Raw genomic sequence first — 14,913 nt, forward strand, 5'->3', positions numbered from 1 at the left:
TTTGCAAAGAGGGCACCGGGACCAGCAACACAGACCTCCAACTTGAAAGCCGTTCTCGTCAAAAACACTGGCACTGGCAGAACTGTCGCATCATTTCCGAGTCAATTCGGAAACCGTAAGCCCTAGACATCATGACCTTGATCTTTTTTCCAACGTTCTGGCGCTGCTGTTGACGAAGTTTTCCGCACTATTGACGGACAAGGATGGTTGGACGTCATCGATAATACTAAGCCAACCCCGATAGCGTGTTGAACGGGTTGAGACGAAGTGATGTGAGCAAAGCGATGTCGATGTTCAAGCTCAGGCTGGTGATTCCACTGTCTAAACAAGAGCCTGAGAGTTTCTGGAGATTCGCATTGCAAAAGCAGCTCGTCGGTGGTAAGCAGGACTCAGGAGATTCATTGGTTCAGGTTCTTCTTGCCAGTGGGCTTGCCAGACGTCTGAATATACTCGATAACTTGAACGTTGCGACTTGAAAGCAGATGGTCAAAAGCGGCCCGGTGCAATCACCATGACGCTGGTATTCAAGTTCGCGAAGGGCCTTGTCGTCTCTCCAGGCAGCCCTCAAACCATTCGTTCTTGGTGGTTGAGAGGAAGCGATGACTCATATTGACAACACACAACGCTTCCCTCCGATTTTAAACGCCAAAGGATAAGAAAACATTAAGGTTACAGGTACAATGTACATACACGCAGTTTGAATTAGGTGGAATCCAACTGATTATGAGAAGTAGGACGTTCACCCGTTCCCAAGACTTGTTCATACTGGGAGATTTGACTGCGCAAGTCGCCGATTTCGTGGTTCAAATCAGTGATGAGATTCATAGCCTCCTTTCGGGAAAGATACAGAAAGACACTCGTCAATGTAAGCACCTGTAAGATCGTTGACCACGATGTGAAGAGAAAGAAAAGGAAACGGACCGAAATGCAGAAGTTCTGGTGGAGGAGTTCTTTCTGACAAGAGGCCAACTTGAGTCGGTTCTCTGACAGCTGGCAGTGTAGGACGAATCCAGTTTGTATGGCGCCGTTCAAATGCTGGGTCGTCTGGTCTTTCACTAATTCAAGACCCATGTTCTTCAGTTTCAGGGCCTCATTGTCAGTCCGCAGGTCGCTCAAGTCCTCCTGGTATATTTTCCTCTCCAGGCGGAACTCCTCCCAACGGGGGTCAACGATGTCACCGGACTCTGCAACGGCTTCAACTATCAACTAGAGCACCGGACGGTGCAGGAGACGTACCTTGATTGAACTGGTGAGACATAGGTCAGGGATGAGATTTTGCTAGTGGTAGTCGTGCGCAACGTAGCTTTAATAGTCACATCCGTGACGATGATTACTAAAAGAACAGCCTCAGACAAACCTTGAAGGAGCACTTGCCACGTTTGTCTTCACATCTTCACTTGAACCTTCTACGTCGAGTTTCCTAGCCTGACCTCGCGGTCATTGATCGAGATGGCACTTTCTGCCTGACTAGGCAACCAATTTGCCAGACACTCCCTCTGAGATGCCGAAGGGGCAACACAAATGCGATCTTTGCAATAAACCTCTCCGCAATCTCGCTGAAGCAAAACGAGTTCACGATCGCACATGCCCAGGCTTCAAGGCATTACATCTGCAGTCCGTAGCTCATGTTCGACAACATTTGGCCAACGCAGCGCGAGCTCCTTCTCCTCCTCCTCAATTACCCATCCAACTTCAAGTGAGTTTATCCTTAACATGTCATTTTCTCTCGCTAAAATCATGCAGGCAGAGATGGTCGAGATTCCGGAGCCTCCACAATATCGTCCTAGTGGTCTGCCGAACCGCAAGCGTCGAATCCCTGCTAAGCTACAGGACGCTGCTCCAGCGCCTCTGCCGCGAATCAGACGTCGAGCAGGAACAGACTTCCCGGTACCGCGACCTCCAGAAGCCGAGCCCTCGCCAGAGCCAATCCCTGAAGCTGAACCTCCAGGATACATTCGAACGGAAACAAACAACTTTGGGCTCTATAAAATGTATCCCCGACGTCCCACGCATGACCCAGACGGCAAACTCGACACAATGCGGCTCAGATAGTCTTCCCCCTCCCCAAGCAGCCTGGCATATCCTTTCCCGAATGCTACTATCGCTCATTTGATGAAATACCACATCGAAGAGGAAAGCTCGGGCTCTATCGGGGGTTTTGATCGGCTAGTCCAGCATGTACTTCAGCCAAATGAAGAAACGCAATCTGACGGCTTTAATTTGGGCGATATCCCCATTCCCTTTTCGACCAAAAAATTCTTGGACGACCTAGACAAGAAAGGGATTGAGCCACTGGGCGTGAACGACAAATGGATTCAGGGCAGCGTAATGCTCAAACTGCCTTGTGTTGGCCGACACCAGAAAGAAATTGATGCCCCACAATTTACCGTCACGAACATCTACTATCGGCCTCTCCTCGATACCATCAGAGAAGTTCTCCAGGGACCACTATTTCAAACTTTTCACACTACCCCGTTCTCCCTCAGATACGACCCAACATTTGACTTTGCATCGGGCGACATTCTGCTTGATGATGCGCAACCTACTCTGAACGAACACGGGCTCCCACAACTTCCTCCTAACCACGAAGAAGTTTTTGGGGAGATATATACCTCAAGAGCAATGCTAGAAGCCTACCACTCTATCCCCCAACCGCCCCCGCCCGAGTCTCCCGAGTCACCTGTAGAAAGCATCATCGTAGCTATCATGGTGTGGTCGGACGCTACTCATCTTGCTCAGTTTGGGGCAGCCTCACTTTGGCCGGGTTATACTTTCTTCGGCAACCATCCAAAAGGATTCCGAGGCAAACCGTCGTCAAATGCCGGTTTCCATCAAGCTTACTTCGGAACGGTGGGATATTTTGTACCTTTCACATTGCGTTCTCCTCTCATCACACCGTAGTTTCCAGACTCAATTCGTGATGCATATCGTGAACAATATGGGTGCGACATGGCAGACGACGTGTATAGACATCTCAAGCGAGAGCTCATGCACCGAATCTGGGACCTTTTACTCTCCGAAGATTTTATTGACGCCTACGACAACGGAATCAAAATACGATGCTGGGATGGCGTTGTCCGTCTTGTCTTCCCCCGGTTCTTCATTTACGGAGCTGACTATCCCGAGAAGTGCGCCTTCTATGTTGCCGTGTTCTGTGCTCATCAAAATCGTAGGGTCCTTCTCGCGACTATCAGAAGCTTAGGAGGCCGACCTTGTCCTCGTTGTTTCATCGAGAAGTCCCAGATTAGCGAAACAGGAACTGTCTATGACATGAAACGGCGTGAAGTCCTCCGAGTTGATGATCATCATCGGCGCCAAACTATCGAGGATGCTCGCAGAGCCATTTTCGACAATGGTTTTGCTGTTGGGGGACCATCAATTGACAACATGCTCAAATCAAACTCCTGGGTTCCTGTTCGAGTAAGCTTCTCGCATTTAGACCCTCCGCTCCTTGTTTACGGATTCAGAATGCTTTCTCTAAACTAAACACAGAGAAAACGCCTTTCAACTTCTATGCTATGTTCGTTCCCGACCTCTTACATGAAGTCGAATTGGGCGTGGCGAAAGCAATTATCATCCACGTGATTCGGATGCTCCAGACTTTCAAAAAGATCGACGAATTTGATTCACGGTAACTCGGAATGGAAATATCTCCAGTACTGAAGATTTGTGTAGATTCCGCCAAATCGAGACATTTGGTCGTTCTGGGATACGGGCCTTCAGCTATAATGTCTCCGACATGAAGTATGCTGCAGCCAGAAACTTTGAAGACGTCCTACAGGTCAAATATCTCCATTTGCCTCTTAATCTGGCTGACAATCTGGCATACAGTGTATTCTACCTGTCGTTGATGGATTGTTTCCCCTTCACCAAAAGTTGGTGGATCAGCTCTTCTTCGAACTTGCAATATGGCATGGATACGCGAAGCTTCGAATGCACACTACGACAACGATAGAACTCTTTCGTACGGCCACAAAGGATCTTCTCACATCTATCCGACGTTTTAGTCGAGAGACAACAAATGTAAAAACATACGAGCTCCCTCGTGAAGAGCGCCGACGAGTCAAAAAAGTCGCCAAAGCTACTAGCACCACAACATCTGCTACACCACTCCGTCCATCAGAAGTTCTTACCCCTACGCAGGATCCCAATGGAGGCCCTCCTGAGCCACCTTCAATCGCAATAAAGCCAACGAAAGGGAAACAACAAGCGCCAGCCCACCCACAAGGTGCCATTCCGTCCGGTTTACGCGCTCAACTTTCAGAGCTGCCTGGAGCGACATCAAGGACAACAGCAAAAAAATCAAAGGCCAAGCAGTCGGTGGAGAAATCTTTCAACCTTATAACCTATAAACTCCACTCATTACCTGACTACCCCGATTTTATAGCGCGCTTTGGAACGACGGATTCAACTTCGACCCAAATTGTATGTGTCCACGGTTTTTGTTTTTGTTCTGACTTGGATTTGCAGGGGGAGCTTGCCCATCGTTTCGTTAAACATCTATATAATCGAACCAATAAAAGAGACCATGTGAATCAAATCGCCAAGCATGAACACCGCCGGCGTTTAATGCGTGCGATGTGGGAACGACGGAAGCGTTCCAAAAGGCTCGAGAAGAGAACGAATGAGAAGACAGGGAGCGGACAATCTACTGTTCGTGAAAACGAATCCTTTGTGTCCAGGTCAGGTGGAGTTAGGAATCGTCGTGAACGGCTATCGTCAGCCTTGTGTCCTGGGCCGCATAGCCTGTCCGGGCACATCTACGTCCCCCCCGAGCAACACCACTATATTTCTGACTCGAAAAGAACCTATTGGCGCCTCTCAGATATAGCTGACTGCTCTGAAACATCGAATGAAGAGTCTGCTTCCGACACCGAGGGGCCCCCGTTAGATCGTATGGTAAGCATGAATTGTCATTCTGGCGTCACCATATCAAATTTACTGCAGGAGGTCGATCCCACTCCTCCCGATCCGGCTCTCCAAGTGCGAGTTCTCTAGCACTATTATGCTTGCATTCATCTGCTGCGTAGGATTTTACTCGGAAACTCAAAACTCATTTCCGCCACCGTCTACAAAACTTGGATTCAGAAATCGTTGACGAAATCGAATTCACTGAACAGGATTTGATCAATGTCGTCATTGAAAAGGAATTGCTCTACACCCACGCAACCATGCAAGTCAACTATACAACCTACGATGTGCGAAGAGACCAGGACAAGCTCAATCCACGGACGCGACGATTTTTCATGGTCCATGCTCGCGATCCTGTGGATCCCCATCGTTACTGGTATGGCGAGATTTTGGGCATATTTCATGCCTATGTGTTGCTGGCCGATCTTCCGGGCAACTCTAAACGCCTCGAATTCCTCTGGGTTCGCTGGTTCCAACGCGACGTCACTTACCCCTGCGGCTTCAAGGCGAAGCGTTTTCCGCGCCTCCATTATATGCCTCATCAAAACCCAAATGCATTTGGGTTCCTTGATCCTCAAGATGTCGTACGGGGTGTCCATCTTATTCCCGCTTTCAACCATGGGTGGACTGAGGAGTATCTCCCAAAATCGGTAGGTAGACGAAAGGGAAATCATGATTGGCGCTTTCATTTCGTGAACCTGTAGGTCTTCTTCTAAGAATTTGTTGCATGCTCAGCCTCCCGACTAGCGTCGCCGACCGGGACATGTTGATGCGTTTTCACGATAATGTTATTGGCCATCGGAAGATTGTTCCAGTTCTACATCAGCATACCACGGACGCGGCGCAAACCAATGACGATCTCGATGCTATGGGCGACATCAACCACAACAATAATCTTGGGGCCCAAGTGGATGTGCAGGTCGAAGACGACAGCACCATTCCGTCAATCATCAACCTACAAAATGCCCCACTGCCAACGGTGGATTCCAGCGAGAGCAATCGCGAAGGAGATATTGTTGTGGCTGATGATGAGGAAGAGGACGATTCAGATTGGCGTGCAGAAAGTTCAGAATCCGGCAGCGATGAAGCAGGTGAAGATGAAGAAGAACTATTCGGAGAAGATGCAATTCGACATAGTCTTGGTTTTGCCAACGAATAAACCACTTTGTATTTCTTGAAATTGTAGTGCAAGCTGATTCTTTTGTTGACGATAAATGTTCGTACGATGTAGGCAACTGTATTTGTTACTACAGTAGCGTTGCCAAGCGTGAAAGAGCAGTCTTACTGCTGTTGCGGTCGTGACCACCAAGATGATCGATGATCCTCGCCACTGTCACGGTGACAGCATTTTGCTACTGACGAACTCCTCCGAACTCCTCCTTCATGTTCCTCGGTTGCCTCAGTGCTGACAGGCGCTCATGCCGGCCTGGCAGTGCTCTCATGCCCGCGCATTTGCCAGTGCCGCATCTCTCTGCTGCCCGTTGCTATAAAATCGGTGCGTTGTTGCGACCGTCGAACTACCATTACCTCCTCTCACCCGCAGAATGGACAAGAGTAGCTCTGACCTATTCGACTCGGCAGTATTCCCTGGCCTCAAAAACCACGGACGCCTTATTTCTCACAACCGCGCGGCCACTTATCTCGAATCTCCAATGCCCAACACGTCCAAGCAAGTCCAGCATGGCAGCCTATTCACCCCAGAGACGGAAACAACGAGCCTCGGGCTCTCTGGATTGCCCATTGACTCTATATTTCCCCGCCTGTACGCCTCTGACGACTAATTCTCTTTTCTTGGTTAACTTTTTGCTCAGCGAAGCCGTTGAAACAGACGACGACTCTGAGGTCGTTCGTACACAGTCAATCTTCTTTCGTTTTGCTCATCTAAACTTCCCTTGGACGTAGCGTTAGCCAAGTACCAGGCGCTTCTTTCACAGTTTGAAGAACTGGACAAGAAGCACAGTGCTCTGGCTTTCGACTTTGGTGGGCTGGAATATGAGCTCGAGGTCAAAACGGGCGAGAACAAGGACCTTCAACAAGACGTAGACCGACTGGAGCGTAACTTGGATGCTGTTTTTGAACGGCAAGCTCTATTGGAAAACGAACTCGAGACGACACGGCAAGATTTGTCTACAAAGGTTGATAAAGTTAAGGTGCAGTTGTGTTAATTCCCGAGCTTGTTATAACGCTTAACCTATGTCCAGTCCCTCCAAAGAACTGCGAACCATCTTTTCGACGCCATGGAAACCGCCAATTTGGAGGCCACCAAACTGCGAAACGACAATGACCGCCTGACGGACAGTCTCGCCGACGCACAACTTCGACTGCACAATGCCGAAAACGCGATGGCTGATGCAAGTCGAAAGGCGTGCACCAGTGTTACCTCGCTCAACCATCTCATGCGGACAGTTTCGGATGCGCTCGAGGCCCTGGGGTCGGATGCAGAGATGGGGGATATATCTATGGACTCGGTGGACATCTCCAAAGAGGTAATCAACATTTCATCGGACAGTGTAGAAGTGCTGGGTTGACGTGCACGCCCTCCGAAATTACTGCTTTTTCTCCTGAGTATCACCTTTCATTTTGCTCTGTTCAGCTAGACACGTATAGTCTTCGACTTATTCTATCCCTTCGTTATAGTTACTATCCAAATCTCATTTCATTTTTCATCGTGCTTGGAAGTTTGCCGATGGATTGAAGTTTCAACAGGTTGTTAAAATCACAAATATTTTGGAGAGCTATACGATACTCACAGGGTTTCGAGTTGGTGAAAGGCTTAAGACGCATTTTCAGGTCGTTTACAAACCGGTCGCAGACTTGAGGAAAGGCTTTCAGGAGATTGTGACCGCTTTCTGATCAGCGAAGGGGTTATCTGGAGTGGACTAATTTGGTGATGGAACGGGATATCGATGCCGCGAAAGACCTTTAGTTTTGACTGTGAGAGTGATTTATCGACGTTTCGGAAGAGCTTCCACTTCTTGCTTCCCGTTCCCGACGATTCAGCATCCGAATCATTAGCCGCCACAGAGCTGGAGGCGTCGTCGCGGCTGCGTTTGTTGGCCTTCTTCTCTGCTGTGGTCGGGGCTTCCCTTGCAGCAGCCTTCTTCTCTTCTTCTGTCGCATAAAAGGGCATCGCCGAAGATGTCCCGCTTGGGCGTTCTCAAGCTTCAATTCCATCACTTGTGCGAGAGCTATGTCAAGGATTAGATCGATTAGACATCAACCCCAGTGAAAAGTCGGCGCAATCGGGAAGGATGGGGTGAGATGGAAAGAGGATTTGCTGACAGTTCACAAACAAAACCTTTCGATACCATGTCATAGATACAATGACACTGGTTTATGATATGGTACAACATGTACTGAGATGCAACGAGCTCTCTCTCGTTCCATTCCATTCAATTACATTTACAAATGGTGTGTCACTCGGTGAACAATCAACATGTTTCGGAATGCTTTGAGATCTGTTGTGTTATTTCTTCAATCCATTTTATTCTATGCTTCAAAGAGATTGGATGCTTTGGAAACAAATGAGATGCATTCAACTAGTGACAAATGGACAATCTGTAATACGACGAGAAGGGCCCGGCCAAGGCCGACTACCTGCTATCCCACAGGCTGAGTGAGCGCCAGCGCGAGTATGGTCGCAATACGGTTGCGTATGACATCTGTCGGGGGAATCTGTGTCGGTTTTGGATGGGAAGATTTCTAGATGAAGATTAAAAACCTTGAATAGAGTACTAAAGTGGAGGAAACATACCAGCTCCTTTGCGTAGGTTTCATAAGCCTAATCATACTTGTCAGCGAAGGAGGCTCGCGCTCAGAACAGAAGATGGTAAACTCACTTGGGTCATATTTATATTGTTCGTTTCAGCAGCCTTCCAGTATATGCCGAATTCCGGTGTAGTGCCGCCGACATCCTCAGCATACACAGCAAGACAGAGATTTCTATATATCATAAGTTTCCAAGAAGAAATAGATAAAAGAAACATGCCTTGCAGTCAAATGGGCCGGATTGGGCTTGCAGACTTTCTTTGCTAGGCCTCCGCGCGTAGTACTGTTTGGTATGGTGATAATTGGAGCTATATTTGGTACTGGCGGCGGCACATTCGCAAGCAATGGTGGTGGCGGGTTGGTAAGCGATGGCGGCACATTGGGAGTTGACGAAGGGGGAGGTGGAGGTGGAGGTGGGGGTGGAGGTGGATGAAAAGGTGGAGGCGGAGGCGGCTGTACGTTGACAGTTGAGCTAGAAACAAGTCAGTTATGCCAGTTCCGCATTGTTTGCTCTGACTGACAAAATATCGACCACTGGAGGAGATGGTGGACGAGATGTGGTGTCCGCTGGAGGGAGTGATGGTACAGGTGATGGTGGCCGAGAATTCGGGTCGGGAGGCAACTGTGGTGATGACTGCAATGGTGTGGTAGTAGGACTGGTGTCGACATTATCATTAGGCAGCAAGGGCATTTGAATAAGAGAAGGGTCTGCTGATGGATCTGGAGTGGAATTAGTACGAAAAACAATGCTCAACATGGCAAATAATTACCTGTCATTCGAGTGCATTTGGGCGCCGATGTGTTGCCCACACGTTTCCTCTTTGTTCCTACTGCAGCACCTTCATCGTCGTCGTCGTCATCTCCAGCATCGTCGTCATCTACAATGGCTCCCGTCTTGACACGAGGGCCAGCCCAAAAGCGATACCGGCCACGGATAACACGAAGTGCCTTCCAGTGGCCGGTACAAAGGCCGAGGTAGGGGAAACACCGCTCCAGCATGTAAACTAGTGCCCCAATGACCTGCTCTCCCAATAGATTCATCCGCGCCTTTGCCTTCCCTGCTGAAAGGATGTCGGCAAAGAGTAAATTCAGCAACGCTCGGATTTCCCCAAATTCTAACCCCCCCAATGATCTCTCCATCCGAAAATTCAATATATCTCCCATCGTTGTTGATATCGTTCTTCTTATCGGTGCTGCCAGCCGATCTAGCGGACTTCTTCCTCGGTGCAACACTCGTATCTGGTTTGAAATCCTTGGGTTCCCAGTACTTGATGTTTGGGTGTAAAGCCTTGAGATTGTTGAGTTGAGCGGACCTCGGGGCGATTCGTGGGAGAAGGTCATATGAGACATATCCATCGTGTATCCAAATAGCTTCTTTTGGGTTACGCGACCAACGCTGCCTTGAGCAGTAAGAAGAACATCGAGTTTTGACCTATGCAAGCCATCAATATCTGCATTGCTAGTTGTAAAAACCCACATAATATCTTCCTTGAATATAATAACCGTTCGAGAGAGTGTGTCAACTTGATTTGCGACACCCTCAAGAGAGAGACCACTGGTGCTACCTCTGTGACTGGACTGTAGAGTTTGTGTCAGAGTAAGATATTTCAAGGAAGAGAAAAGCATAAGAGCCGGGAACTGCTCATAAATGCACTGCGGCTTGAAGTGGAGAAATTGTGAAGGCTTTGGCCAAGAGGGCTGGATAGAGATGACATGTCATCCCCACCAGCCAGTGACTGTGTGTCGATAGATGGGCTGGACTGTGAAGATGCGGTAGAGCTCGATCCTTGCCATGACCGGGCTACATATGGTGCGGAAAAGGGAACAGGTGATGAAGAAGAGGAGGAAGTGGAAGAGTAATGGAAGAAGGAGCTGTTGCCAGACCCACCATGGCCAGCGTACATGGTGGGCACCGAGGAGACAGAGACGAAGGAAGACGGAGGAAAATGAAGTTGTCATGTCACAGTCATTTTGTTACTTATTTCAAGTTGTTGCTTGAACACGCTATTTATTCACTACCTAGCCCCATTTTTTCATACAAGAAATAAAAGCCCTCCAGTTTCTGCTCAACATCCCTTGACACACCACAGTTAGAAGAGAACAGAATCATAGCAACAACTGAGAGAATTGACTTGGCTGGTATGATGCGAACACCTGCCTCTCCCCGTCTTGCAACCCAGAGTGTATTGAATGACTCCCGGAGCAAGGCTCGATCAGGAATTCCGAAGACTGAAACCATAGCCAACGCTGCAGGGATGCCATCATGAACTTCATACTGAAAGTAGTAGAGAACCTCTGCAATTTCGAACCCCTCTGGTAAATCAGAGCAAATCTACAATTGTAAGTCTTGTTAGCATAAGTTGAGCAATTTTTCATACCTGTACCATCCGCGTGATGCGGTTTTCATTGCTCTCTCCCCAGTAAGACCGAGCGATCTGGTTGGTTCCAGGAAGAAAGAGATGGGCACATTGGACAATTGATGAGTTGTGCTTGCTTTCGTCAAATGGCAGATTCCAAGCACTACTCAGGTATTGCTTCAACGCAGTGAGCTCGGCGGGAATGGCAATAGGGCGGAGTGCTGTATCAATCCTTGGTCGAAGCTGGTAGCCTTCGCCAATATCAATTGCGCCAGTGGGGAGGTTGGTCGCTTTGAGTCCACTACTACGATCAAAGGTAGGATCCATAGCTTTGAGCACATTAGTCTGCGCACGGTAAAGCCCACGTTGGGACAGGTTGGCGAACATCTGATTTGGCTGACGGATTTCGGCACCAAGATTGCCAATAGTACGCTCGAGAGTCCACTGGGCATATAGGATAGGATTGCCAACGCGTTGGACCTCTTGAACCATATGCATTGGGGTGTGGATGCTATGTCGTATAAAATGAAGACAATCACTGCGGCGTTGATAGTATAGAGTCTCAAATTCGTATGTGAACTCGAGGACAAGAGTATAGGCGGTGATAAGTGCAGATTTTGAGATCGAGCGTTGGTGCAATAGACGAATCACATGGACAAGCTTGCAGAAATTCAACCAGTATGGCATTGGTAAAAGCCCATAGAGCAGCGCAGGACCCAAACCAAATAGCCAGTGTTGCCATTCCTTGGCCTTGTATCCTGAGTTAATCTTCTCCTGTGGATTGCGGGGCAGTCGATCAAAGCTGTCAGGGAAGAAATGGTGAGTGGCAGCGACGGCAGCACCATGCAGAATCCAGATCTGTCCAATAAGAACACGCCACGGCCAGCTTTCAATTTTGTCGGGAGGATATACTTTATCTAATTTTCCGGTCCAGAGGCCAGAAAGCAAGTCACCAATATTTAAAATATAATGCATTAAATCAGCTGGAAAGACGCGAACTGGGCCAAGACAACGGGGTAGACCGGAGAGAAGGCTTGGTTTCCCAAATCCGCACTGTGTTTGACGTGCTTTATACTCACGTTGAGTGTGAGCAGCCAATAAATAAGCAATTGCCCAATGGTATGCTGCAATTGACTCTGCTGATGAGAGCGATGACCGCAAGTCTCGCAGAATATTTACATCAGCGTGTTCATCGTCTCCATACGCCGAATCAAAGGGCTTAAGCAGGACAGGATAATACTGCGGCACCTGGAACCGATGACGCCCAAGAAGCCCACAGAAAAACCGGCAGGCAATGCGTGCCATATGCCCGTTTGAACCGCTCATATGTTGTTGACCGGGACCATCTGCTGTCGAAAGCAGAAGATAAACATAAGAAATAAAAAACTCCTCAGCTGAGCCAGGCTCCGCTGAAGAGTCTCAGATCGAAGGCCTTCACGTTGAATTACAGCAAGGTGGTGAAAGCCAACGAAAGTAAACGAGTCGACATTTTTTGGTGCATGGGGTCCAGGTATAAAACCACCAGGAATGACAAACTTCTTCTTATACCGAAGACCTGGTCGAAGATCTAAAATCACCCATATATAGATCCAACAATCGGATGTCTTATGCTTGTATAGCTGGGCACCATCAATAGAAAACAGTAGCACCATGTCCGTTGGTCGAATAACACCTTCGCGCACAAGTGTATCGTAATCAGACCCATCAAATATATTGTTCCATTCGGCAGGCGACGCTTTTTGACAATTACGACAATATTTCATCTCTGCTGCTGTCGTTGGGTGGCGCCATAGACCCTGAAGATATGGGCCTATTGGAATTGTACAGAACTTGGCGGATGCTTCCCGCACTCCCTTCGCAAGCTTTGCCTTGTCATAACGAGGCTTTCCGCACTTAGGATACGGGCATTTGTCGAGGTGGGCAAAAGGGCCCGTGTACGCGACACAGCTGTTCAGGCACATGTCACATTCGATGGGGCTGATACCGGTAAGCTCGGCCAGTGTCTTCTTGGTTTCATAGTATGAGGGGAAGGCATCCTCTGGGTGGCGTTCGATCGCTGCATCTCATATGGCTTTGTAGGTCTCCACTGTAATCGGAGCATCTGCACCCATGAACGTCTTGAGTGCTTGACGCGTTGCGGGGTTGCTGACATCAGGGAGTTCGCGAGGTGGGTTCCACAGCCGCAGATTGTCATCAGCCGTTAATTGACTGTTGTGTCGAGAAGCTCCTTCGAGAGCTTCAATGAAAGCGAGTGAAATGCGGAGTTTTTTGACTTTGATGCTCTCTTTTGGGATAGAACGCCAAGGAGGGGGGTCTGAAAAAACCGGGAAAGCAGCACTGCTATCTAGCCGCGGCAGTGGCGGCGGTGGCGGTGGTGGTAGCGGCAACGGCTGAACTGTTGGAGATTCCACTCCCGGGGCCATGGAAGTATCGGGTTCGCTCATTTCAGCTGGTGTTAAGGAAGAGGCAGATGGTTCCATTTGCAAATCTTCGTCGTCAGAGTGGAGATTGGGAAGCTGATCAATGTCGTCCAGATTGTCCTCAGTCTTTGGCATCGATAAGTCAGGTTATGCAAGAGAGTAGGATAAGCAACATACCAAAGAGTCGTCAAATAGCCCAACACCTTTGGGGACTGTGACCATGTTCTTGCCAGACTCCAAATCACGCTCCATCGAGAGGTTTTGGAACTGAACTATTTGTCAGTTGGATACTTGCAGAGGCTAGTAATTTATACTGACCTCAACATGGCCTGGATGACCTTCATCTGAATCACTCTGTGGACGCGCTTGTTTGATCACTGCAGCACTCCCAGCAGTTGTTGACACGGGAGCTGGAACTGCTCGACGAGACGGCCGGGATTTCTCCTCTGAATCCATATCGGTGCCAGTGGCGGGTTTATGATGGCGAAACCAAGTGCTCTTGGAGACCTTTGTACCATCCCGACAACTGCGAGGGCACTTGCAAAGGTATTTGGTTGGGTTCTCGTCTGTGAATACATATCCGTCGTCGTAGTCTGCCTAGGTAGATGTCGGAGGCTGGCAGCACTGGTATCAGCATAGAGTACAGTATGTCCACGAAGGCTTGTATACCATATGTCCACGAAAGTCTGAGTTGGCGGTAAGCTAGCACAGTGCCAGTGACAGAAAGAGATTGGTCGAGTCACTCAGACAAATCATCACTGATTATCCCGTCTTATCGTACACCATCACATTGATTTTACTTCTATCTCACTGCATACTTCCCGATTCCGGGGTCTTTTCACTGGGTGCATCAACAGTGTACTTGGAGAACAATACATGCGCACCTTGCTCAAACCACGGTTCCCTGCTAATAAGCGTGATCCTCCACCGTCTCAACATCGACAGGCTGCGATGGTGGCCGCTGGGCGTCAATGCAGCGCCAGTGGACCGCACGATTGTGCTTCGAGTTCTGCTTCGGGGCTGTGTAGAAGTATGCCCACAGAGGGCCCTTCGTCGGAGGCATTGCGGGATAGAAGCAAAAAAAATTAAAATCACACGCTTCGGGCCGGCGATTCAGAGTCGCCGATCACCGATCAGCTTTCTCGGAGCTTGCATGTTAAGGGATAGCTAAGGTCTTAGATGCTTGGGCCGCGATGTTATGGGCTTAGCCCTTAGGGGTTAATAACCCCTTATTTAAGTTAACCCTTATGATTAACTTGGAACACTGTATATGAAGGTGAGATCGGAAAATTCCCAACATCCGGCGCCTGAGTATCGAAGCCTGTTGGTGTTGAGTGAGATATTGTGTCAGTTTCATTGGCTCACCATAATAGTCCTGGCGACTCGAAGGCATCATATTCATGTTCATGTGCAAGTTGTCCTTCATATGGCTTAGCATCATAGGGTTGTATGGCTGA

General features: G+C 48.7%; 4 protein-coding genes across 4 annotated transcripts; 2 read left to right on the forward strand and 2 right to left on the reverse strand.

Moving 5' to 3' along the window:
• Nucleotides 1-702: 702 nt before the first annotated feature.
• MIND_01130300 (uncharacterized protein) lies at nucleotides 703-1,258 on the reverse strand (the record flags this gene model as incomplete). The annotated part of the gene is made up of 3 exons (XM_037367851.1): nucleotides 703-873; nucleotides 922-1,199; nucleotides 1,237-1,258. The coding sequence occupies 3 exons, from the start codon at nucleotides 1,256-1,258 to the stop codon at nucleotides 703-705; spliced, it is 471 nt and encodes a 156-aa protein (XP_037215683.1).
• Nucleotides 1,259-1,501: 243 nt separating this feature from the next.
• On the forward strand, nucleotides 1,502-2,052 carry MIND_01130400 (uncharacterized protein; the record flags this gene model as incomplete). Its single annotated transcript, XM_037367852.1, has 2 exons — nucleotides 1,502-1,696; nucleotides 1,744-2,052. The coding sequence occupies 2 exons, from the start codon at nucleotides 1,502-1,504 to the stop codon at nucleotides 2,050-2,052; spliced, it is 504 nt and encodes a 167-aa protein (XP_037215684.1).
• Nucleotides 2,053-2,112: 60 nt separating this feature from the next.
• On the forward strand, nucleotides 2,113-6,070 carry MIND_01130500 (uncharacterized protein; the record flags this gene model as incomplete). The annotated part of the gene is made up of 10 exons (XM_037367853.1): nucleotides 2,113-2,850; nucleotides 2,902-3,128; nucleotides 3,174-3,420; nucleotides 3,468-3,631; nucleotides 3,676-3,781; nucleotides 3,832-4,425; nucleotides 4,471-4,899; nucleotides 4,948-4,983; nucleotides 5,031-5,611; nucleotides 5,659-6,070. The coding sequence occupies 10 exons, from the start codon at nucleotides 2,113-2,115 to the stop codon at nucleotides 6,068-6,070; spliced, it is 3,534 nt and encodes a 1,177-aa protein (XP_037215685.1).
• Nucleotides 6,071-8,511: 2,441 nt separating this feature from the next.
• On the reverse strand, nucleotides 8,512-10,305 carry MIND_01130600 (uncharacterized protein; the record flags this gene model as incomplete). The annotated part of the gene is made up of 7 exons (XM_037367854.1): nucleotides 8,512-8,613; nucleotides 8,666-8,692; nucleotides 8,751-8,853; nucleotides 8,900-9,151; nucleotides 9,201-9,399; nucleotides 9,450-10,111; nucleotides 10,157-10,305. 7 exons carry the CDS (start codon nucleotides 10,303-10,305, stop codon nucleotides 8,512-8,514), a joined length of 1,494 nt encoding a protein of 497 aa, XP_037215686.1.
• Between the last annotated feature and the right edge of the window lie 4,608 nt (nucleotides 10,306-14,913).

Source organism: Mycena indigotica (genome assembly GCF_014461135.1).
Source record: "Mycena indigotica strain 171206Taipei chromosome Unknown Mind.scaff0010, whole genome shotgun sequence".
NCBI lineage: Eukaryota > Fungi > Basidiomycota > Agaricomycetes > Agaricales > Mycenaceae > Mycena > Mycena indigotica.